The following is a 27,109-nucleotide window of genomic DNA, read 5'->3' on the forward strand; positions in this document are numbered from 1 at the left end:
TAGGATGTATGCTGGAAAAACCTTTATGAAATCACTTGATATTTTAAGGATTAGGTAATGTATTATTTTTTTGTAGTGAGCGACAATAGGTCACCTAATTTCTGACATGTAGAAAGTTCATTTAGCTATCATTGTCTTATGGAATATATTTACGAAGTAGACTGTCCCTCCATTTTAGTGTATTAATTAAAGAGACAACATTACAGTCAGTAGGACAGATCCTTTCTGAATAAGGGAATCTGTATGAAACCAAAATAGTTGTAGGCTTTAATTAATCCACTAAGAAGAATGCCAATAAGTTGATAATATGTTAATTATGTAGTGGGGCCATACTAATACGGTATCCAGAAGCTTTGTTATGTTGGTATTTCACTAGTCCTTAAGGTGCCATGTGTGCACATTGTGCGTGATGGCATCTGTTCTGAAATTTTTCATCTGTTTCCTTTTTTCTCTCCCCTTCGAGGGGAGCAGCACTGGAGGTGCACATTATCGCTTCCCTTTACTTCTCCATTGGAATTCACATACACATTCTGCCTGGCCAAACATACATGTTTATGGGAATATTGGGGGTGATAACTGCAGCAGAACAGCATTCAGCCGCCACTTCTATCATGCCTATGGCCACCTCTAGATGTGATGGAAACGGTTGAGTTCCCTGGTCTGCACTTTGGGGTGTCATTTAGTTTGTACAAAGGCACCAACTAATTTAGCTTCATTATTGTATGTTATAGACATCCTGATACTGGTAACACTATGCGTCATCTACTCCTGCATAACAACTATGCAAACAATTAGCACCCATCATTTAGCTCAGACATCAACAATATTATTTCTTTCCTTTAGGTGACGACCCCAAAAAGTGGTGGGCGAGTGATTCTTGCTACGGAGAATGACTACTGCAAGTTATGTGATGCTTCATTCAGCTCTCCAGTGGTTGCTCAAGCACACTACCAAGGAAAAAACCATGCCAAGAGATTACGTCTGGCTGAGACCCCAGTTACTGCTTTCATGTAGGTATCAATGAGCCTGTTCTATAGGAGTTTTCAAAGCTAATATTCATCTTTTACCGTTCTCATCACTTCACGGAAGAGAGAATAATAGAGTAGTATAAAACCAAATAGTATATACCCCTAATACTAAAATGGCTGTTGGATGGAGGTGCGCTTCTGACATGGGTTCTCTCATGGAGCAATGCTGTAATTGCACGTATTGAAGTCCAAATCTCTGAATCCAGCATCCTTATGCCCAATAGCAAGTTGTTTGCTGACCAAGTCATGATTCTGGCACATTACATATTAGGTTACCAAGGATAGCAGTGCCAATGAATGACCATATTTAGGATGTGACTTGGCTATAGTTCCTGTGAAAAGTTTGAACATTACTCATGGAAATCTGGGGTTACTCATGAAAGGGGTTTTCTTTATTTTCTTAACACTTTTTAGAATAATACTAATGAAAATAAAACTTTTATAATGTCTTTAATCTTTTATAAAGGCTTCATTATGGCATTTAATGTTCTTTTTAATAATGTCCTTGAAATCTTCAAGTTCTTTCAGTTTTCCTTACTGGCTAAGGGGCGGTTCACACTTATGCCTGGTGTTCGGTGTGTGCATTCCATCAGATTTCCGTCTTTAGCCCCAGCGAAACTGGACAGGGGACGGAAACCCAGCGGTCAGTTTTAAAACCCATTCATGTGAATGGGTTTGTAAAGGTGACCACCGATGTCCACCTGCAGCCTGTCTGTGAGGAAACTGTTCTTTTTAGCCGGACACAAAGTTGGACATGCAGGCTAAAAAAATAAATGATTTTCCTGTGGACAGGCCGCAGGCAGTCACCTTTACAAACCCGTTCAAGTGAATGGGTTTTAAAGCTGACCGCTGGGTTTTCATTCCCTGTCCAGTTTCAGCGGGGCTGAAGACGGAAACCCAACGGAATGCACACACCGGACACCAGGCATAAGTGTGAAGGAAGCATTACCTGAATTTCTTATTTCAATTACTTCTCTTTTTTTTATTATTTGAGTGTATTTTAGTTGCAATATGGATTATTAAAACAGATAAATCTAAATAGAGCTATTTAAAGGGGTGGTTTGGGAAAAAAATTAAAAGCTTGGGTGAGGCCACCATACTTTTTTTTTTTTTTTTTTTTTTTTTTTTTTTAATGTATATTTGTGAGCCCCACATAGAGCTCACAATGTACATTTTTTCCCTATCAGTATGTCTTTTTGGAGTATGGGATGGAAATCCATGCAAACACAGGGAGAACATACAAACTCTGCAGATGTTTTTTTTTGCCCTTGATGGGATTTGAACACCAGGACTCCAGTGCTGCAAGGCTGCAGTGCTAACCACTGAGCCACTGTGTGGCCCCCATGTAGCTGTCCTTCTTGCCTATCTCTGGAGTTCTTTTGTACAGCCCCGATCCCCATTCTTTTGACTTTGGATTTAGGGCAGACCTCTATTGGAGAGGCTCACATGACTGCTGAGGTCAATCACTGGCCTAAGTGGTCACTGTTGATGTATCAGAATGACATCAATTGTCCCTCACCAGTGACTGCTGAGGCCTGTGATTTACCTCAGCAGTCATGCGATCTTCTCCACTTCTAGGTTGGCCAATCGTAGCACTTGATCCTTTTGTTTGCCGAAAGATAAGTTACTGCCATAGGTGTGGGGCAGCAGTTTTTCCCATATACTATACTGGACTGAGAATACATTTTTATAGGGGGTCAGATGAGATAGCTGTTGACTGAACATTTGTTTGACCAACAGTTATCAGGTATGCACAGGCAGATTTAATTTAAGCTACTTAGTTGAATGCAGCAATTTTGAAGATATTTTCAAGCTATTCAATGCATTCTCTGTGGATACTGACTTCACTGAGATATTTGGTAGTGTGATAAAGAATCTAGGTGTATCTACAGCTTAAAAATGATGACTAGATGACCTCTAAGTGTCACTAAGGTTCAAAATTGTTGCATTTCAATTTAATATCTTTACACAATGTACAATTTATCCAAATTAGGTATTAACTACATTACTTACATACAGAGGTGAACCTAACCTCTATTATGCCCAATAGACTATGGGGCATAATAGAGGTTGCAGGGGGCCACTGTAGGGCATAATAGAGGTTGGGTGGGGCATAATAGAGATTGCAGGGGCCACTGTGGGGCATAATAGAGGTTGAAGGGGCCACAGTATAATAATTGGAGACCCAGGGGAGGTGAAGAAACATAATAAACACTGTTACTAACTCTCCTCTCCTGGATTCAATGTTACACCTAGCACAGGCTTTGCGCCTTTATGGTAATGTCCCAGACAATGTCGACGTGACGTCTGGGACATTACCATACAGGCCTGAAGCCTGCTAGGAGTAACATCAGATCCAGGAGAGGTGAGTAACAGTGTTTATTATGTTCCCTCACCTTTCCTGGGGCGCCAATTATTATACTTGGGGGTCTTTTCAGACCCCCTGAGTATAATAATAGTGGTAGTTGTTGGGGTTCGCGGCCTGGGCCTGCCGCTTCTGCTCCCCTCTTCTGTGTCCATTAGCCAAAGAGGAAGCAGGGGGCGGCCAAGAGCAGGCTCAGGGAGGTAGGTAAGTAGGGCGCTACCTGCTGGGGATACTTCAGCAGGTAGTGGCCTATAAAAAAAAAAAAAAAAAAAAAAAAAAAGTATGCTTACTTACCTACCTTGCGATCCCTTGCCGGAGCCGCCGCCGCTGCCTCTTCATTCAACCAGCAATAAGACGTCTACACCTGTGCTAAAACACAGAGGTCTAAGCCATCCCAGGACAGGGCAGCTCAGTTTTGTTTTCAGAGTGGCCTGTCTTGGGCTAGTTTAGGGGAAAAAAAAGTAAAAAATAAATAAAATGGTCGATTTTGCCGCCTCACCTCCCCTCATTAGCTGTGCGGCACTGCTTATATACATGTAAAAATTTGCTTCAATCATTTAAGGCAGTAACACTTTAGATCATGTCTCTGAAGAGAAACCAGCATTCAGTCAGGTATGTCCAAAATTTCATCTTGTACAACAAATAAATATTTAAAAAAAATACCCCATACCCCTACTATAAATATTTTCATCACTGCAGATTAAAGAGACACATTTCCTAGCTACATGTCAGCTTTACTATGGATTATTAGTTTTTTGGCTTGTTTTACAAACATAAGAATGTAAGCCACACTTTATAGTCTCTTCTCATATGACCTTCTCATATTATCCCCCATTCCCCAACTAGTTTTTGCACTTTTTTCACAGGTTTGCAGGCTCCCTCTAACTATTTACTATATAACACATTTTACTTTTTGGCATTATGATTTTATGCACCATATTGTTATTTTCTAACATTTATTCAAAGCCTGTGTTCTATCTTGTGATTTCCATAATGAGGCATTTCTGGTACATTGAAATCCTTTTATGCAGCTTCCAAAACTTCTGATCTGCCACTTGTTTTCAGAACAGAACTGCATGACATTGTAGAATCTCACAAGGCCAGAACTAGTAGAGAGAACCATTTAGGAGACTCCTTTGATTCACACATCAAAGTTCTAGTGGTAAATGTTGTGCTTCAGTTCTATTTTTGGGTTATTTACTATTCTAAGTAAATTTTATATACTCTTCTATGACCCTCTGACAGAGGCGCAGTTAGGAGTTCAGCATGGAAGGGGGGGGGGGCAAACACATCCAAGTGAGCCCCCAACTTGGGTATACCGATATTATCACTATGCAGTGACTGTATAGTGGTAGATATTGGCTCTGCACAGGGCTCTACAGACAATTTAGTTAAATACAATGCAGAAACATTTTGTGACTTGCAGGTTACATTTCTGACTAATAGTTCACATTTCCCATCGCTTACATCTGGACCGTCATGACCGCTTCTTTCAGGTGTAACTTGTCTCTCTAAAGTTTGTCCTCACCTACATAAAGTCTTCATCCTGCTGCTATCCCCAATTATAAAAAATATGGTATAACCCCCTATAATGACTAATATCCATAAGTGCATCTTTAAATTAATAATGTCCTTGTGTGCCCCTTTCATTAGTGTACCTTACCAATAATGTGCCATGTATTTCCTAATTAAAAGGTTTCCTGAGGGTAGATCATCAATAAAATTGAGCTGGAAACCCCCTTTAATAAAGTCCAAGTGCCTCCTTAATTACATTAATTGTCTCCTTTATATTATGCCCCTGACTTAAATACTGCACCCCTAATGACTCCTTATATAAATTATTTCTCCTTCTATTCATATTGCCCTCCTAATGAACCCTTATATAAATTACCACCCCCTTATGTTCATAATCCTTCTTAATGGTCCCTTACATAAATGACCACCCCCTTATGTTCATAATGCTTTGTAATGACCCCTTATATAAGTGAGCAACCTTATATTTATAATGGCCCCTTATAGAAATTACCCCCTTATGTACATAATGCCCCCTTATGTAAATGACCCCCCCTTATGTTCATAATTACCATATATATAAATTATGTCCTTTAATGGCCCCTTATATAAATGCCCCCCCCCCCTTATGTTCATAATTACCCTATATATAAATGATGTCCTTTAATGGCCTCTTATATAAATAACTTTGTATAAATAATGCTGCCTAATAGCCCTTAAATAAATGAACATAATTGATACTGATCACCTGGCCACAGGACTGGTCATCGATATATCAATATGCCATTAACTGCATACTATGTATTTGATGTAAAGCAATTCTGTTCCTAATACATAGAACAGGAGTGGGACTGCATTGAACAGACTGGAATCTGTATACAGTGTACGGAGCTTCGTACACTGTAGTGGTGGCAACGGGGAACTGCAGCGTTATTCATTAACTTGAATAGGAACAGGGCTGCTTCCAGTTTATATACGCTCCGCAGACTTCATATGGAAAGTGCTGTGGGAAAACCACGATTTGTTGCAGCCGTGTTTTTCCCACGGCCCTTTTTTGCTGCAACCCACTACGTGGGGCCATAGCCTAAACTTTGTGCCACTAGGTGTCTCCCTTCTAACTAATTTGCAGTTCACTAACTGTTGGTAGCCAAGGTCCATCCATAGATAAGCAAGACTGAATGAGTGGAAGGAGAAGGTTATGTACTGTTTTCACACAGTAAATGAGGAAGGAAGATGTTGATCTTCCTCACAGCATGCATACACGTCTGCAAACTGTACCTCTGTGCAAAGGACTGAACATTCTGCACATCTCACAGCTTGGAATGTATGAAGAAAGTCTTCTATGTGCTTGTATCTACTTCTGGTTGCATGTGTGATTACAGATGGGATATTGTTCACAGACAGTGATTGTGCTCTTAGATAATTTTTTTTCTTCTATGTTTTAGCTGGTTATCTTCGTTTATTTGTGCTGTATATGCAGTCCAGTGTTCCTGAAACTCCTGTCTTATGGTCACTTGGACTTTTCTCAGCTATTTGTTTGCTATTCTACAGTTTCTCCTGGCAAAATCACATATAAAGAAACCAGTAGCATTAGTCAATCAGGGAGGATGCAGACTGCACAATATTGTACATGACCGCAGCCTCAGAGACAAATGCAAAATGGGCTGCAGTTACAATGTGATTATCAGTAGAAAAACTGATAGGACATCATGTATGAAGGTTTATACAGTCATAGAACAGATCACCCAGAAAGAGCCAGCACATATTTCATCATTTCATGAAAACACTGGTAAATTTGTAAAAGTATGTTTGTTTAAAAAAAAAAAAAAATTCCAACCTGAGGCTGCACTACTTATTATTCTGATGGCTACATTTCAGACAATTACAGCATTCTAATTTCAGTCCGGTGCAATATTGTTATTGAAAGCTCTAAATACAGCAAAATCTACATCCCATCTGGTGTAAACGGGGACAGTTATCTGCATATATGAGGGGATATTGATGTATTTATTGATTTTAATCCATGCAAGGTCTCCATAACAACACTGCAACTGATACCAAATCTGAATCCTTCTGTAGTGGAACCTCAGCCTTCACTCCTAAAAATTCAAGCTCTTCTATGTAAGAAACAAAAAAATAATTTTCACATTTTAATGTACGCTGAAGGTCTGTTTTCTGCTATTTTCTTCCATTAGATCTCCTTGTTACAATGTATATCATGCTATTCCTACTGTGCTATTTGGTATATGAATATGAACAGATATTATGAGCCTGGTGTATTTTCATCAGTGACGCCATGTAATGTGATTTTGTCACACCCAGGGACTCTGAATGCAAGAGGAGAGCTCGGAAGGAAGGCAATGATCATAAGATGATGCCGAATCGAAGAAATGTCTGCTCTCTTCAGAATAATACAGGTATTCTATCAGGGAGACTTGTCCAGGCTGGTTCATAGAAGAGGCCTCATAGAGTAATGGGATATTGTTACTATAGGAACAGATGAAAGATCTGTTTGGGCCATGTTCCATGCATAGAGTACACCGAGGTGCACATTTCTGCAGAATTACATTGAATTTAAATGAACTGCATCTACCAGATATACACACACATAATCCCCAACCTTCTTTCAATCAGGATTTCAGAGGAACCCATATTTATTCCATATGCAAGTGGATGAATGATTCTTGGCTGGTGAAAGCAAGGTTTCAATCTGTTGCCTTACTGTAAGACTCTCTGGACATTGGTTAATTGAAATAATCATTGTCTTATATTACCATTATAGAAATACCCAAGGCCTGAAATTCTTTTCTCTAAATCGGCTTACTGTATTTTTGCCAAGTTTGCAGAGGGTGGTCTTAATCACAGTTATTTTTACTTCTATTGCCGATACCATATGGCAGACCGCTATTGCTTGATTGTTTCTTTTTATCTATTTTATATCATTGTCTAAGTACGATTTTAAGTTGCTGAAATGGAATGCAGTGATGGGACCAAATACAATGAAAACCTATAGTCCATATTGTTTATGTACAAACAGCAGGAATCCAAAGTGCTCTTTTATGGCTCACAAATGTACTTATACAGTGTGGAGACAGACGCTCTTAATATTTAAACTAGTTTTTAATTGTCAAAGTTGTGAAGAGTTGTGGTGTCCCCATTACTTTTGTGGCTGTTGCAGTCACTATTGTCTACTATTACTTTTTATTTTATTCTAAATAAATATGCATAAGGTAAGAGAGTGGATACAGATCACACAAAGGTTAAAGGGGTTTTCTCATCTCAGGCTTTTAGCCGCCCTCCTGTCTTCTCTCCTCTCTCCTCCACTTTCTGGATTTCAGCTTGTTTTTGCAAGGAGTTCATGCTTGTTTTAAAGGGCACAGTTATCTCTGGATTTACATGCAGAGATAAGAAACACTGCTCCAAGAAACTTTACTAGCATTTATCGGGGATGAAACACTGAAACTTATATGAAGCTATATGCAAAAAAAGAGGGAGAAAAGAGAGTATAGACAGCCAGAAGCAGGGACTCTTTATTCCTACCTGTAGCAGGTCTGTAATCTAGGCAACCAGTTGTAAACTCTGAGGTGAGAAATTTTGTTGTATCTGGCAAATGAAGCAAGATAGATAAGTTATCTTAAAAAGCACCGTTGGCTTTCCCGTTACGTGCCCCGGGGTGGAGATATCGGTGCTTTTGTAATGCTACTGATCTCTGCCCACTGTCAGAAGGGCGTTCCTGACAGTCTAGTTGGCTGTGGGGAAAGGCTTCCTCTGAATATACTCGTCCATAGACTAGTACTGGGGGGCACCCTTCACAGCTTAGCATCATCGCTGGGTGGTAAGGAACACCCCCTCTGATGGTACAGGGCCATAAAAGAGTATTCTCTGCCCAGCTAGTCAGGAACGCCCTTCTGACAGTGGGCAGAGATCAGTAATGGCACTGATATCTCCAGCCCAGTGCCACATAACGGGAAAGCCGGCAGAGCGCTCAATTCAGCGCACTGTCAGCTTTCTAGTGGTATATATAAAACCGCATGTGCCTGAGAAAATTAAAGGTGCTCTTTAAACGGTTTATCCAGAAACTAAAAATGATCTGCAGATACCACTGCAGTTCTAAATCCTCACTGTTTCCTTGTGCAGCCATTTCTTGGCTTTTTTTTTTTTTTTACTTGAGACTCCTTGTATCATTGTTAATTGCACACAGTGAATCTGTGAACAAACTACAGCTCCCACAATGCATCTGTCTGCTCTCTCTTCCAATGAAATCACAGGAAATAAATCACTCCAATGTCCGAGGTCACATGATGCTGTGATGTTTTGTTTTGATGGTCATTCATCCCGCCGACCTGTGAGCAGTAAACACAGGGAGTAAGAGCATGCAGAAACATTATGGGAAATGTAATGTTCACAGCTTCACTGCACGCACATAACAGTGATACAAGGAGTCTCAAGTAAAATAAAGCCAAGTAAAGGGTGCATAAGGAAACTGTGTGTATTTAGCACTGCTGGGAATGTATTGGCAGATTTGGAAGCTGGATTGCCCCTTAAAGCTACAAGTCTGAATATTATTCTTGCGATGAAAATACAGAAAATCTCGGAGTTTTTCCATTTATTTGGAATAGTGCTTAGTAAGTAAAGTAAGACGCAGGGTATACAAATATATATAATTTTTTTTTTTTAGAACTTGATTTTCCATATTTATAAAATACATACTGTACATAAACAGAAAAAGTGAAACAAAAAATGTTGGAATACAAAAATATCAAGTCAAATCAAACCTACTCCATCATTTCTTCTTTGCCCAAATACCAATTTTGGCCCTCAATTTGGAAGCCTGTGGGAGAACATTACGAGAGGCGTAGTTGTTAATATTGTGATCCATCCTTCTTCCCAAATACTGAAAACTTTGAACTGACTGAATGATCTTCAATTCACGTCTTTTCTCAACTTTAAATGTGTCCAGTGGGAGCATGATAGACTTTTTCCAATTTATCTCCAGACCTGATAGTACACCAGAGTCTACAAGGATGTCCATAACTCCAGTATCATATTCTCTGAATCAGCTACACGGAAAAGAAATAAAGCATCCGCATAAAGCAGTATTATGTCTCCCTCCTCACCAGACACTGCTGAACCCCCTAATTCCCAGCACCAAAAAGAGGTAACAGGAGTGGGGAGAGGGAGCAACCCTGATAGGTTCCTCTTGGTAAAGAGAAAGGAACAGTAAGCTCCTCAATAATATTTATCTGGGATCTCAGATAAGCATACATCAACTTTACTTATTGCCAAAAATTCAGTCTAAGTCCAAATTTCTGCAGACTTTCCAGAGGAAGGACCATTCGACCCCATCAAAGGCTTTAGTAGCATTCAACGGCAGGACAGAGTGCAACTTTCAAAGGCCAAACTGCATATTACAAAACAACTTATGAAGGTTAGTGTGATTATTTCTTCCTGGAATAAAGCCGATATGAACTAAATGGACAATACTTTTGAGAATAATTTAACATCTGTATTAAAAAGGCTCTATGAGCCTCTTTCTCATACACTATCTTTCCCTTCTTTAAAATAAGAGTGATTAACTCCTTTCAATTGCCCTCCCATGGTATATGTTAGCATGGGGTCAAAATCCATACAGATCTGAGCACTTTATACGATCTCAAATCATGAATCATGGAAATCTGGAACCCATTCCTGGTTTGGCCATGTTAGCATTTTGAAAATGAATGTTCCTTCCAGATTACTACACCAGTTACATGCGATTCCTGGCTGTAGAAAATATTATTATACAATGGTCCACATGCGTGTTTATAAATTCTGCCCAAAAGCTCTCACAACACTTTCCGTGGACCTGGTGTGTGGCAAACCTTTCACTACACTTTATGTTATTTATCACATATTCCACCCTATTGTCCTTCCAATATGCACAGCCAATTCTCTCATAGATCCCGAGGGTCCCCTCCTTCCAATTTAGGACAATCTCTTCCCTGGTTCATTTTTAAATTGCTTCCTTGGCCCTTTATCTTTATACCTGTTTTTCACACTTTTACAACTCTCTAGTCACTCAGCAGTGACAACCAATAAGAATTAAGTTTACAAAAACTCAGTAATGCCAGCCAATCTAACTGGACAATAGAATGGTCACATATTCCATTGGACTATATACCATTCCATCAATATGATCTAGCCATATGATCTAACCAACGCTAAGTCAATCCTGGACATTGACCCATGGGAGCAACTAAAATAAGAAAAGACCTTTTTACTTGCATAGTAGCCACTGGCTCCTAATGTTATGTTAATAGGTCACCTTTTGCACAGAGTATAGTCAGTTTTGTTATGTATAAACTGACCTAGAATAGGAGAAAAACACTGAGTAGTACTCATTTCATGGCTACCTTTTACAAACCCTATAGATGACTCTTATGTTAAATGAGTATCCACCATGCTGACAATAGCTGGTAGGTGATGAATAATTGGATAAAAAATGTTGCCTACAGAAAAAAAAAACAGCTCACAAATCGCTCACAAATCCCTTCCCCCACCAGGACTCCAAACAATCGGTAGTAACAAATCCACAGATCTTCTTCTGGACAAATACCCTCCACCCCGCACCTTCACAGTTCTTCCCTCCCCGCTCTAAAAAAAAAAGATTAGTCATATCATAAGGTAGCATTATCTACCCAAGTGCTGCTTCAGCAGTGGTAAAGAAGAACCCCTTCACTTTATAAATGACACAAAGTTTAGTAGGAAATAACAATAAGTAGCTAATGTTAGCCTGAACCAGCCACCTCTTAATGTCGCTAAAACAACTCCTTTTTAACTTGAGTCACCCTGGAGATGTCAGGGAAATGATTAACATTAGACACAGCATTCTTCACCTGCCATCGACTTCCCCAGGATGACTTTGCTATGTCTGGAGCATAAAACCTTCACCAAAATAGATCTTCTAGAGCCCTCATAGGAATCCTATGCAGACGTTCAATTCCTAACAATGGTGAAATTTATCCTTCCCCCATGAAATCTATAAGCCAGTCTTGTACAAAGATCTGTCATTTTACTCTTCAGTTCTTTATTTTCTTGCAACATGTTAGAGATAGCCTACTTTATAGTAGATGCCACCTTTTTCTCCACATCATACCCTCTTCCACATTATTAGTCATCTCTAATAACTAAATGTCTGTGCGGACGGCACCCAATTCTACAGTCCGCTCCTTCATAGATGAATTGCGTTATTACGTTAAGGCTCCATATGAATAAGAAAAAAAGTCTTGTATGTGTATGGGAGCCTCCTGACTCTCCCTCTGCATTATCATCATTTCCTTGCATTCCTTATGTATGACAGTTTTCATACCCCAACTCCTCATCCTGTCTCAAGCTTTGAAGTTTCAGAGAATGGAAGACAGGAGCTCAAAGTATTGCTCCAGCGCTACACACTTCTATAAACAGGCAGGTTTGATTCATCCACACAGATGGCACAAATGGTATGCATTGATGATTATTAGAGATGAGCGAACACTAAAATGTTCGAGGTTCGAAATTCGATTCGAACAGCCGCTCACTGTTCGAGTGTTCGAATGGGTTTCGAACCCCATTATAGTCTATGGGGAACATAAACTCGTTAAGGGGGAAACCCAAATTCGTGTCTGGAGGGTCACCAAGTCCACTATGACACCCCAGGAAATGATACCAACACCCTGGAATGACACTGGGACAGCAGGGGAAGCATGTCTGGGGGCATAAAAGTCACTTTATTTCATGGAAATCCCTGTCAGTTTGCGATTTTCGCAAGCTAACTTTTCCCCATAGAAATGCATTGGCCAGTGCTGATTGGCCAGAGTACGGAACTCGACCAATCAGCGCTGGCTCTGCTGGAGGAGGCGGAGTCTAAGATAGCTCCACACCAGTCTCCATTCAGGTCCGACCTTAGACTCCGCCTCCTCCGGCAGAGCCAGCGCTGATTGGCCGAAGGCTGGCCAATGCATTCCTATGCGAATGCAGACTTAGCAGTGCTGAGTCAGTTTTGCTCAACTACACATCTGGTGCACACTCGGCACTGCTACATCAGATGTAGCAATCTGATGTAGCAGAGCCGAGGGTGCACTAGAACCCCTGTGCAAACTCAGTTCACGCTAATAGAATGCATTGGCCAGCGCTGATTGGCCAATGCATTCTATTAGCCCGATGAAGTAGAGCTGAATGTGTGTGCTAAGCACACACATTCAGCACTGCTTCATCAAGCCAATACAATGCATTAGCCAGTGCTGATTGGCCAGAGTACGGAACTCGACCAATCAGCGCTGGCTCTGCTGGAGGAGGCGGAGTCTAAGATAGCTCCACACCAGTCTCCATTCAGGTCCGACCTTAGACTCCGCCTCCTCCGGCAGAGCCAGCGCTGATTGGCCGAAGGCTGGCCAATGCATTCCTATGCGAATGCAGACTTAGCAGTGCTGAGTCAGTTTTGCTCAACTACACATCTGATGCACACTCGGCACTGCTACATCAGATGTAGCAATCTGATGTAGCAGAGCCGAGGGTGCACTAGAACCCCTGTGCAAACTCAGTTCACGCTAATAGAATGCATTGGCCAGCGCTGATTGGCCAATGCATTCTATTAGCCCGATGAAGTAGAGCTGAATGTGTGTGCTAAGCACACACATTCAGCACTGCTTCATCAAGCCAATACAATGCATTAGCCAGTGCTGATTGGCCAGAGTACGGAATTCGGCCAATCAGCGCTGGCCAATGCATTCTATTAGCCCGATGAAGTAGAGCTGAATGTGTGTGCTAAGCACACACATTCAGCACTGCTTCATCAAGCCAATACAATGCATTAGCCAGTGCTGATTGGCCAGAGTACGGAATTCGGCCAATCAGCGCTGGCCAATGCATTCTATTAGCCCGATGAAGTAGAGCTGAATGTGTGTGCTAAGCACACACATTCAGCACTGCTTCATCAAGCCAATACAATGCATTAGCCAGTGCTGATTGGCCAGAGTACGGAATTCGGCCAATCAGCGCTGGCTCTGCTGGAGGAGGCGGAGTCTAAGATCGCTCCACACCAGTCTCCATTCAGGTCCGACCTTAGACTCCGCCTCCTCCGGCAGAGCCAGCGCTGATTGGCCGAAGGCTGGCCAATGCATTCCTATGCGAATGCAGACTTAGCAGTGCTGAGTCAGTTTTGCTCAACTACACATCTGATGCACACTCGGCACTGCTACATCAGATGTAGCAATCTGATGTAGCAGAGCCGAGGGTGCACTAGAACCCCTGTGCAAACTCAGTTCACGCTAATAGAATGCATTGGCCAGCGCTGATTGGCCAATGCATTCTATTAGCCCGATGAAGTAGAGCTGAATGTGTGTGCTAAGCACACACATTCAGCACTGCTTCATCAAGCCAATACAATGCATTAGCCAGTGCTGATTGGCCAGAGTACGGAATTCGGCCAATCAGCGCTGGCCAATGCATTCTATTAGCCCGATGAAGTAGAGCTGAATGTGTGTGCTAAGCACACACATTCAGCACTGCTTCATCAAGCCAATACAATGCATTAGCCAGTGCTGATTGGCCAGAGTACGGAATTCGGCCAATCAGCGCTGGCTCTGCTGGAGGAGGCGGAGTCTAAGGTCGGACCTGAATGGAGACTGGTGTGGAGCGATCTTAGACTCCGCCTCCTCCAGCAGAGCCAGCGCTGATTGGCCGAATTCCGTACTCTGGCCAATCAGCACTGGCTAATGCATTGTATTGGCGTGATGAAGCAGTGCTGAATGTGTGTGCTTAGCACACACATTCAGCTCTACTTCATCGGGCTAATAGAATGCATTGGCCAGCGCTGATTGGCCGAATTCCGTACTCTGGCCAATCAGTGCTGGCCAATGCATTCTATTAGCTTGATGAAGCAGAGTGTGCACAAGGGTTCAAGCGCACCCTCGGCTCTGATGTAGCAGAGCCGAGGCTGCACAAGGGTTCAAGCGCACCCACGGCTCTGATGTAGGAGAGCCGAGGGTGCACTTGAACCCTTGTGCAGCCTCGGCTCTGCTACATCAGAGCCGAGGGTGCGCTTGAACCCTTGTGCACACTCTGCTTCATCAAGCTAATAGAATGCATTGGCCAGCGCTGATTGGCCAATGTATTCTATTAGCCTGATGAAGTAGAGCTGAATGTGTGTGCTAAGCACACACATTCAGCTCTACTTCATCGGGCTAATAGAATGCATTGGCCAGCGCTGATTGGCCAGAGTACGGAACTCGACCAATCAGCGCTGGCTCTGCTGGAGGAGGCGGAGTCTAAGATCGCTCCACACCAGTCTCCATTCAGGTCCGACCTTAGACTCCGCCTCCTCCAGCAGAGCCAGCGCTGATTGGCCGAATTCCGTACTCTGGCCAATCAGCACTGGCTAATGCATTGTATTGGCTTGATGAAGCAGTGCTGAATGTGTGTGCTTAGCACACACATTCAGCTCTACTTCATCGGGCTAATAGAATGCATTGGCCAATCAGCGCTGGCCAATGCATTCTATTAGCGTGAACTGAGTTTGCACAGGGGTTCTAGTGCACCCTCGGCTCTGCTACATCAGATTGCTACATCTGATGTAGCAGTGCCGAGTGTGCATCAGATGTGTAGTTGAGCAAAACTGACTCAGCACTGCTAAGTCTCTGCATTCGCATAGGAATGCATTGGCCAGCCTTCGGCCAATCAGCGCTGGCTCTGCCGGAGGAGGCGGAGTCTAAGGTCGGACCTGAATGGAGACTGGTGTGGAGCGATCTTAGACTCCGCCTCCTCCAGCAGAGCCAGCGCTGATTAGTCGAGTTCCGTACTCTGGCCAATCAGCGCTGGCCAATGCATTCTATTAGCCCGATGAAGTAGAGCTGAATGTGTGTGCTTAGCACACACATTCAGCTCTACTTCATCAGGCTAATAGAATACATTGGCCAATCAGCGCTGGCCAATGCATTCTATTAGCTTGATGAAGCAGAGTGTGCACAAGGGTTCAAGCGCACCCTCGGCTCTGATGTAGCAGAGCTGAGGGTGCACAAGGGTTCAAGTGCACCCTCGGCTCTCCTACATCAGAGCCGAGGGTGCGCTTGAACCCTTGTGCAGCCTCGGCTCTGCTACATCAGAGCCGAGGGTGCGCTTGAACCCTTGTGCACACTCTGCTTCATCAAGCTAATAGAATGCATTGGCCAGCACTGATTGGCCAGAGTACGGAATTCGGCCAATCAGCGCTGGCCAATGCATCCCTATGGGAAAAAGTTTATCTCACAAAAATCACAATTACACACCCGATAGAGCCCCAAAAAGTTATTTTTAATAACATTCCCCCCTAAATAAAGGTTATCCCTAGCTATCCCTGCCTGTACAGCTATCCCTGTCTCATAGTCACAAAGTTCACATTCTCATATGACCCGGATTTGAAATCCACTATTCGTCTAAAATGGAGGTCACCTGATTTCGGCAGCCAATGACTTTTTCCAATTTTTTTCAATGCCCCCAGTCTCGTAGTTCCTGTCCCACCTCCCCTGCGCTGTTATTGGTGCAAAAAAGGCGCCAGGGAAGGTGGGAGGGGAATCGAATTTTGGCGCACTTTACCACGTGGTGTTCGATTCGATTCGAACATGGCGAACACCCTGATATCCGATCGAACATGTGTTCGATAGAACACTGTTCGCTCATCTCTAATGATTATCTAATATGAGTATGCTGGGCCTTAGTAATCCAGTTTGCACTATGTTCCCTGGGTCGGCGCACTACTGCCCACTTCTTTGGAAGTAAGAGCAGACAGCTGCAGACTTCAGACAACAGGGTGGAAGAAGACTTTACATTGTCCTAATCTGAATAAAGAAGAAAAGGCAAAGTGACTGATTCCTATCAGAGAAGACATCCACTGTGAGAAACTGGATGCAATTATAATGTAGTCAACTGTCGCTGGGTAAAAACGGCAATCCAACCATTATTTGAGGTTTGTGCAGAAGACCCTAGTGATGCCTAATGCTATATTAATGGGTCACTTAAACATTGGTGAACCTGGCCTCAGTGCTGCCTGAGGCAGATGATTGAAATACCCCCTTTTCAGACCCCTGAGTATAATAATCAGAGACTCAGGGGAGGTGAAGAAACATAATAAACAGTGTAACTCGCCTCTCCTGGATCTGCTGTCACTCCTAGCACAGGCTTCAAGCCTTTATGGTAATGTCCCAGATGTCACCTGGACCAGGCCCAAAGCCTGCTAGGAGTAACATTGGATCCAGGAGAGGTGAGTAACACTGTTTTTTATGTTTCTTCACCTCCCCAGGGGCTCTTATTATTATACTCCTGGGTGTGAAAAGACCCCGGAGTATAATAATAGCAGCAGTTGTTGGGTTTGCGGGCCTGGGCCTGCTTAAGACCGCCCCCCCCCCCCCCCTATAGCAGAAGGGGAAGCGGAGAGCGGCCATGTGCAGGCCCGGGGAGGTTGGTAAATAGGTCGCTACCTTCTGGGGATACTCCAGCAGGGAGCGGCCTATTAAACAAAAACAAAAGTATCTTTATTTACCTACCTAGCGATACCTTGATGGAGCCCCTTGCCACTGCTGCTGCCGCTTCCTTTTCATTGACCCACACAAACACGCATCTCAGCGCAGCAGACATTATGACTTAGAGGTCTAAGCTAGCCCAGGACAGGGCCGCTCAAATCTGTTTTCAAAGTGCCCTGTCTTGGGCTAGTTTGGGGAAAAAAAATAAAAAAATAAAATGAAATGGTAAAATAGACTCCCTCTCCGAAAGTGCCAGCTGAGGCGGCCTCCTCACCCCGCCTCATTAGAGATGCGGCACTGACTTAAAACACCTAGTGGGAAGGATAAAGGGGTCCCAGCAGGGACAGCATTTATTGTCTAAGGACCCTTCTAACAAGTAAAGTCTGTCAACAATGTGAGATTTGTTATAATAGCACATTTATTTTAATATCACAACTGTGGAATTAGCAGAACAGAAGAAATATGTTAGGTTTATTTCTCGTGTCCCAGGTACATTGGAATTGAGTTTGTAGTGCTCAGGGGAATAACAGAGAAATTGCATGCAGTAAAACAGCACTAGAATTTTATATAGTTTTGTTACAAGTATAGTATATACTTAAGATTTAAGATGTGGGAATACAAAACGAAATGCATAATATAAACTAAATATAGAATATTTTTATATATAGTGCGGTTGTTGGCATAGTGAACATATTTTATTGTGTCAAGGTGCAGTTCTGATGCTGAGAAGATTAACTTTTAACCCCAGCCCGCCGCAGCCATTTTTCAATTTTCATTTTTTACTCTACATTCTTCCAAAAGCCATAGCTTATTTATTTTTCTGTTCACTGAGCTGTATGAAGACTTAATTTTTGCAGGACAAATTGTACTTAACATTTAATACTGGGAAGCTGGAAAAAAATCTGAATGGGGTAGAGTTAGTGAAAAACTGCATTGTGCGACTTTCTTACGGGCTTCATTTCTTCGGCATTCACTGTACAGCTAAATTGACATATCAGCTCTACTCTGTGGGTCAGTAAGATTACAGCGATACCAAATATATGTAGAGGTTTTATTTTATATTTTAACCCCTTAAAAAAAAAATCCAAAATGCAAGAAAGAATAAAAATAATTTCTTGGAAACTCCATATTCTGACATGCCTAAGAATATATTTCCATATACGGACCCAGATGTGCGTTTTATCTATTTCATTTTGGGAAATGTCTATTGTTTTGAATATTTTTTTTATTTAAAATTCTATCGGAGGCGAAACAGTGAAAAAAAAATAGATTTTTTTTTTCCACTATGGCATCCACCATATAGGAGAAATATTTTTATAAGTTTGTAGATCTTGAATTTTTAAACACAGGGATACTTAATGTTCTACTTCATTTTTCTAGGTTTATGAGTTTTAAGTAAAGATGCATGATTATTTTATTTTTTTAAACATAACACCCCATAGGGGTCTTGAATCACAGGAGATCTGGTCACTAATTCAATACACTACAATGCCTGCACAGCTTGTAATAAAAGCAATAGTATGAAATTCCTGGGAGCCTTCAGTAAGCTCCCGGTTGTCATACTAAAAGGTTGATGACCCCAGCTCTCACTCCCGGAGCCATTGATCCACCCCAAAATGGTGGTGCTCATGCACCATTGGGAAAATGGTGCTTCAGTCAGATATGTACAGTTTAATACAGCGAAGACCCAGATCTTGAGCGGGTGCCATATTTAAATACCCGACATCTGCTGTAATAGTGTGGTGGGTGTCGGGAAAGCGTTAATCTGTATGTAAATTAACTGTTCAATCCACCTTTCACAACTGCTGAACATGAAGGTTGACAGGTTCTGATGTGCAATGACCCCATGCAAAAATTATGCTCTCACCAATGTGACTGCTATACAGCTAATTTACATATGGATTAAAAATTCAATTTCTCAGCAACAAGATTGCAGTTTGACTCCAGAAAGAGTTATGTTGTCTATGTCACTAACAGCAAATGGTAGACTCTGAAATTTAAACATGTACTCATTTCAATATGATCCACTCCATTGCTTAACCTCCACTTATTCTCTAATCTCCACCATACCTGAGCAACATGGGCAGTCAGTTTTGGTGCCTGATGTCCTCTTTAGACTCTGTAATGCCAGAAGGACAATGTCAGGTTGAGGGGTGTGATTCAGCTCTCCAATCAGAGGCAGCCAGTATTAGAGATCAGACCCTTGTCCGCTGTTGCTTGACTAATCCCTCTTGATAGTTTAGAGCCGAAATAGTATATCGGACACCAAAACTAACAGAATTGATTGCTCAGGAATGGTGGGGGCTAAAGGGAAAATTCCAGCTCTACCTGAATTGGTGCAGCAGAAGCTATTAAATGACATGAAGAACTGAACTTGTCAGAGGTGCTCAAAATTTGTCTTTAATACATTAGCCCACAGCTTATAATAAGGGAAAATATATTATAAAAGAACAAACGCCCTACAATTGTCATCATTAAATAAATGTGCCTAAAATAAGTAATCTAAAAATGCAAATCCAAGATTGCTAGTGCAATAAATATGTTGTTTGCAACTTCTTGAGATAAGAGTAGATAAAAACTAAGCTTTGCACTCGCTTTTCCACTTCTACTGCTGTTTGTGCTTGCAGTCCAACAGACACATTACTTGAGACAAGAAGCTGCATAAAGAATTGCCCATTTCTTGTCTTCCTCCTGGTCAGGTATTCCCTTCGCATGTTGTAGCTGTCATGTTCCATTTGAAGATGTTGTTACTGGGATAATGTAGGTTATTTATAATGACAAGCATGTTGTTGTGCTGTGTATAAGTAGTACAAGGATGATGAAAGTCTATTACACACGTGCACAGTATTTTGATTTTGTGCAGTATTTTGATGGATGCCGCCACGCTGAGATGAAGTGTTGCCCGTACTGTGATGTTTCTTTGTTTTTTTTTGTAATTCGGACACAATATTATCTAGTGTCCATGGGTAAACTGGGGTTTATTTTATTGTGAATGTTATTCTATTATTTATAGTGTACCTGTCATTTCTATTGAGTTTCAGGATAAGCTGCTGTGTTTGTACACTTTTTCTTACATTGCACAGTTTTAGCAGTTTTCTCCTTTACATGCTAGAACTATAGTTTTCATTTCTCTTTGAAATGGTGGGTTGAGACTGGCTGCTATACACTGCTGTAGTGGAGGGATCTGTCTATTACTGTCTCTCTCACTCCGTGCAGGACATAGATAGAGAAGTACTGATTTGCACAAAGTAGATTGGTTGTTTCTATGCCTAAACTGCCTTTTTCTCTTTAACTCCTGCACTTCCTCTTCTCCATAGACTTCTAAAAGTGTAGTGTGTGTGAAGGGTAGTTTGGCGGAGGCAGTAGGAGTGTGAAGGTAGACCATGTCCATTCTTATTTTTATACATTCTTTATACTGCTTAAGAAATTATATTTTTCTTTGTGCAACGTTTATACATTAAGATGGCGCCTGTATCCAGTACCGCACCCAGAGGCTGACGCACATGATCGTCATGTGGTTTACAAGAAAGACAGTATCATTTCGCGGGAAATCGAAATCTAAGAGATGTTGAAACTTAAGAGCCAATGACTGATCGCCAGTGTATTCAGATACAAGACGTATATTCTTACAGCCTGCCGTTATCTTATCTTTCTTGCATTCCTGTATAAAAACTGTAACTTCCTCAATAAACCTCAGTACTGTGTGAGCAGCCAGAGCGCCCAGTTGCATGGACTGAGATGAAAACTGACTCAGTGTGTCAGAGTCTATCTTAATCAGCGCGCACATGCATGATTGATTTGGAGCAGGTGACTGACCACTGAAAGTGACCCGTATTCTGGCGGAGGTCACTACCTCAACAGGAGCAGGGACACAGCCTGATAATAGCATAAGTATTTTTGTCTGAAAAGATATATCACAGAGTCTTTTTTTTACAATCACCTATTCTGGTTATTTATGTAAGGTTTGTTGAAAACCATGCTTATTTAAAGCAACCCTGTCCCTAGAAAATGATAACAATTAGTCAGAAACTAGCCCTATGTTAAAAAAATGAAAATACTGGATTTTTTTACATTAAATTCTTAGGTAAACTTGCTGCACCTTAAAAGGAACTTCTCAGAGAAATCTGCAGGCGGCACGTTCATGAGCAGACTGATGTATAGCTTTGTGTGAAAAGGTATATTATATCCTGTCATTTGTCTGTTGAAATCTTCACTGTCTATGTTAAGGAGTCAAGGAGACGGCCCTATCTGTGATGGAATATGTCTATGACTGTGCATATAGAAATAGCTGTCAATCACCGATAGGACCGCCTCCTTGACTTGATCAATATTTCAATGGATTAATGGCAGGTTATCCTTCATCTTTCCCCACAAACATATACATCAGTTTGCTCAGATCTCGCTGCTCTAGAACATGAACAGAATTTGTATGTGACACATTCCCTTTAAACGCAATAATGTAAAAGAAAACATTAAAATTCGCTGAGAAAAGTGCTGGCAAAATATTGAAAAAGAGAACTGGAAATGTAAAATACCTAGGCTGGCAGGAGATTTGTCTTATTATTTTTTGTACATTTCCTCTAAAGTATCTACAAGCAATTTCATTCTACAAATATTTTTCACAAGATTGGTTCTGGGAATATTTGACTCTTAATATCAATGTCACTAAGTGAGGGTTCCCTAATTACTTTGAATGGTATGGTCCATTTTTAACTGTTTTGGTTCTAGGGTCATGGATATTAAAACGTTTGAGGTGATTGAGAATATTGAGAATATTAAGTATTCGTTGTGCTTTATATAACTTTATAACTTTATAGGCTAAAACGGATTTCTTGTTTTATTTCCCTTAGGTCCATATTTTAATCCCCGGTCCCGCCAACGGATTCCTAGAGACCTGGCTATGTGTGTAACCCCTAGTGGACAGTTCTATTGTTCAATGTGCAATGCTGGAGCCAGTGAAGAGCTAGAATTCAGGCAACATCTGGAAACCAAGCAGCACAAAAGCAAAGTTTCTGAGCAGCGCTATCGCAGCGAGATGGAGAATTTGGGATACATGTAGTATGACCACTAACAAATTGTGTTTCTAAGCTGTTGCTTTGATTTTTTTTTTTGTTTACACCAATTTTCCTTGTAACAATTTTGTAAGTTGGAGGCCTTTCAGATACCAGTTGACTTTGGTTGGCAGAGATGGAGGGTAGACTTACTTTTACCATGTTTGGTTTTAATTTGAAGCAATTTTTAGCCCCCCCCCCCCTCCCAGGCTTACAGGTTTAGCATGACAGTACTAAACAATACACTGTTATGTCAAGTTATGCCCAGTTGGCCAGTTTTCATGCAGTGCTTTTGCAGTGCTTTTACTTGTGCTTGTGAGCTGCACACTTCCAGGGATTATAGGTGTTACAATGCTTTAGGAAGACGGACCTTGTTTCACTGTGGAAACTGTTCCTTCTGTACTCACAATCCCTGACTATAGACATGGCCTGTTTAGAAAGTCACTGATTTAAAGGGATTAAGCCACATTCCTCAGACAGCGCTACGGTAGTTTACACCAAGTGAATTTACTGTGGTGTCCTATACTAAACATTTGTCTTTTGTAGGCACCCTACTATAGATATAGTGATTGCTGGCTTTGCAACATACATTTTGCTGCTGCACACCATTATTTACACTGTGTGCTTCGTAGCCAAAGAATCCCATTTTTGTAAAATGATGAACAGCTCGATGGGAAAAGTCTACATGTCCTGAATGGAACATGAGAATACCAGAGACATGTACAGCATGTAGTTCTAAGCATGGTTCAGAAAATTTTGTGTATGTTGTATTTTTCCTGTGGAACGCTCCAGAACTCATCACTGTGTTTGCCAACAAACATTAATAGATAATTTCTCTTAATGGTTTGTTGCTGTTGGGCATTTAATCAATTACTGTGCAATGAACTGTATTTTATGTGTCTCTTGATAGGTGAATTTATATCCTTCACTTTGCACTTAAATCCTTTGCTGCTCTTGGTACTGTGTCAATGACAAAAAGATCCAGTGGGACTTTGGCCAGTCAGTTAAGAAAGGGTATTTTTCCTTTTTTGTGATATAAAATCTCAATGCGTATTTTTGTCATTATAAAAAAACAGCTTTCCTATTTTTATGATGTGTGAAATTCAGAATATACTTGTACTATAACCTCCTCTACTTTGTCTTATCGACGGGCTCTTAACGCCAGGACAGAACCGTCCAGCTCTGCTGCTGCACCTGTTCTTGCTTGTTAAACCCTATTAACATCCATGTCAGGTAACGCCACATCAGGTATTAACCCATTACTGAGTTTAATGAATCTTCCCATCTGTCTCTTGACTTAGACTATCAAATTTGAAGAGATGCAAGGTTGCTGTGGGCAGGCCGCTCTCCTCCTTTTCTCCACACAATCTGTAATGCAGAAACAAATAATGCTGCTTGAGTTGCACACTGACTGCACAAATCGGGCCCACATGATTTATTCCACATATCACTTGTATGCTTAATACCTTTGTCTTAGACAATGAAGGATTTTGACATGTACCTGTTTTTTTTTAATTCCACCACACGTTGTTGCTGTGTGGTTCAGTATGTCTATTTATAGGATGTGTAGTTTCGCTGTTCATGTATGTTGATGAAATGATATTTTTCTTTATAACGTCCAAAAATATATAAGAATGAACTACTAGTTTGCACTGATGTGTTTTATTTCAGTAATAATATTCTGGTTATCTGGAAATCATTTTATACACAATTGCAAACCTTAGTGGTCAGTGAATACAGCAATGCTGCTCATTGGCACTACACAGAGTCAACTACCATACATGCATATACTGCCATTTTATTAGGGTCAGGGGATAATCGTACACATCAGGGAGAGTGTGTGCCTACATAGGCAGTTCGGAGACTTAAAAGTCATTCCTGCTCCGCTAGGGATTCTGGGTTTTGCCTTTTTATTAGACATTGATGGCTTATATTCCACCTCTGGGTCCTGCACTTATCTCCAATGGAGTCCTGCTGTCTGTTACATTCATGCAGAAAGAGAATAGAGAGAGGTGGTGACACGTGTGTGACTCCCTCCCTTCACTATTACCAGGCTCATGGCTCCTCCAGTGGCCTCCTCATTGTTGGTGATGGGGTTGGGCCCTGCTTTAGGTTCTGTTGATATGAATTCCAAAAATGTCTAAGGCAGGTTCTGTGAATATGCCATAAGTGTATAAGATGGAAATAACCCAGGCCAGGCCCCCATTTTGCAGTATTTTACAGTACCTGTAAAGTAGATGGGATTCTGGCAGATCCCATCCACACAATGCAGAAAAAAATCAGCAGCAGAAATGCTTGAATTTCAAAAACGCTCATGTTCTTGAAAATTGTAGCATGTCAATTATACTTATTGAAAAACTGGCGTTTTCCTTATAGGTGTAATAGGAGCAGAAAGTCTACAGAGAAAAATACGCTGCGACGCAGCGTTTTTTTCCGCAGCATTTTTTGGCTGCAGGTTGCTGTGTGGGACATTAGAAAGGAGTTTTCATGAAAAGTTTAAATATGTGCAGTCTGTTCTATGACTGCACAAGCCTGCATGATGTCCTATCAGTTTTTGTGCTGCAAATAATCACATTATGACTTAAAGACATTTTACATTTCTCTTGCAGTCTGATTTTATATGTAATTCTGCCATGAGTGTAATAGTAAAAAATTGCTGAGAAAAGCCCAAGTGACCATAATATAGGGGATCCAGGAACACTGTACTGTAAATACAGGGCAACACATGAGCATAGTTAAGAATTGTGTATGTGTCTGGCTGTGAGGAGAATCAACCCCTGCCCTCTTCATTCACTGTGTGAAGAGAGAATCGCCCCTTTCACTCATTGTGATTCTGTCTTGCTTATCCACCCTATCTATGGATGTTCATCCCGCGTAACAAAGGAGCGCTCTGCAAACTGGCTAGAAGTGAGACACCTAGGAACTTTAGAGATGGCTTTCAGGCTGAAAAACAGACATATTTTTAATTAAAGTGCATTACATTATTGTCCAGAATTATATGCTTTATAAAATGAGACTAAGTTGTCTGAATAGTGACTATTTAAGTACAAATTTGTAGTATTGAGTAGGAACCTCCTTTTCCACATGAAATATCTGCTTTGTAATCAGTTTTTATTGAAGGAAAGCTTTAACAATTAACAACAAAAAAGTCACATTCACAGTGCAAGCTGTATGAGGCTAGGGCTTACACAGTATTGTAAGCGGCCATTTTCTTGTGGCATGCGCAGTCAGCTTTACCCTAGGTCCAAGGCCTAGAAATTTGAAGCCAACCCCAGAAGAAGACGCGTGAAGAGCCCGTTACTGAAGGAGGCGACACTGGAGATTTCTCTCGCAGCATTGGGGACTGGGATTTCTACTGAACGGCGGCGTGGAGAAGACATCTGAAGGTAGGAGACGAATAGCCTTTCTTAAGGCTATTCCTAGGTGTTGGTGAGAAAATATTCAATTTTAATGGTTGAATCCCTTTAATAAATTCTGGTCCATGTTGATTTCATAGCATTTCACAGCTGCTGCAAAGCTGTCATATGTTCTTCCAAGTCACATATTTCCCACAGTGTTTTACTTCATTACAAATGTGAAAAATAGCAGGGACAGATTGTAGATGTAGCTAAAGGAGCTTCATCTCTGGCCCTGTCTTGTCATGGTCCTGTGTGCCCCCTAGATTGGTCTCCATTGCCGAGCCAGTGACCTCTTTTTTCCTCTGTGTTCTCATGATGTCTCTCTTGTACACTGAGCATTGATGAGGCTTTCTTCTGGCAGAATCCACTACCGTACAAAATATTGGCTTACTTGGTAGTGCATTCTTTTCTTTAGGGTGCTTTTGCATGAGTTTTCTTTGATACGGTTTCTTGATGCACTTCTGAAGCCCAAACCAGGTGGGGATCATAAAAAGAGAGAACATATAAAAGACAGATGATAATTATCCTCTTTATGAATCCATTCCTAATTTTGGATCTACAACTGCATCAAAACACCTGCACATGAAATTATTCCTTTAAGATCCCAGCACATATAGTATATACTTCCAAAAAGACTTGGATAGAATCAAGCAGAGATTGCATTTCTTGTATGGAATAGCTTAGAAGCCATTTTGTATTCTATGTGGTTTCAGACAGTTAGCAAAAGTATCATTTGACCATGTCCACCTTGAGCAGGTGGAGTTTGTACTGGAGAAGGATGTCCGTGACAGTACCTTAAAAACTTTAAGCTCTAAAACTTAAAAATACATTATGTAGTATACCCAGACTAAAAATATTCCACTAATTATCCTCTCCCTCAACGCTAAAAAAGCATTCTATAGGGTTTTGTGATCAGCCATCTACTATGCCCTCGGGGGAGAAGGGAAGGGAGATATTTCTTTTTCTAAGGCAATGGCTCTATATTGCAATCCCACAGCTAAAATGAAATTTAGATAAAACCTCCCATCCATTTTCGATCTCTAATGGCACCCTGCAGGGCAGCCCATGATTCTTCCATCAAGGACAACCCAGATATTAAAGGAATAATAGAGAAGACAGAATATAAATGTTCTGCTTTCACAGATATTTTTCTGTATATCACCTAGCCACACAATTCCCTCCTCTCTGTTATGGCCGAACTTGACCATTTCGACTCCTAGACTACCTTGAAGGTTAACATGACAAT

General features: G+C 41.3%; 1 protein-coding gene across 1 annotated transcript in view; it reads left to right on the top strand.

Moving 5' to 3' along the window:
* ZMAT3 (zinc finger matrin-type 3) overlaps positions 1-24,094 on the top strand; it is a 48,837-nt gene extending 24,743 nt beyond the window's left edge. The window contains exons 4-6 of the mRNA XM_075268663.1: positions 844-1,010; positions 7,228-7,322; positions 22,265-24,094. Of these exons, the coding sequence (XP_075124764.1) occupies positions 844-1,010; positions 7,228-7,322; positions 22,265-22,473 (471 nt within the window). The 3' untranslated portion in view covers positions 22,474-24,094. The remainder of the gene's footprint in view (positions 1-843; positions 1,011-7,227; positions 7,323-22,264) is intronic.
* The last annotated feature ends 3,015 nt before the right edge of the window (positions 24,095-27,109 follow it).

Source organism: Leptodactylus fuscus, chromosome 3, assembly GCF_031893055.1.
Source record: "Leptodactylus fuscus isolate aLepFus1 chromosome 3, aLepFus1.hap2, whole genome shotgun sequence".
NCBI lineage: Eukaryota > Metazoa > Chordata > Amphibia > Anura > Leptodactylidae > Leptodactylus > Leptodactylus fuscus.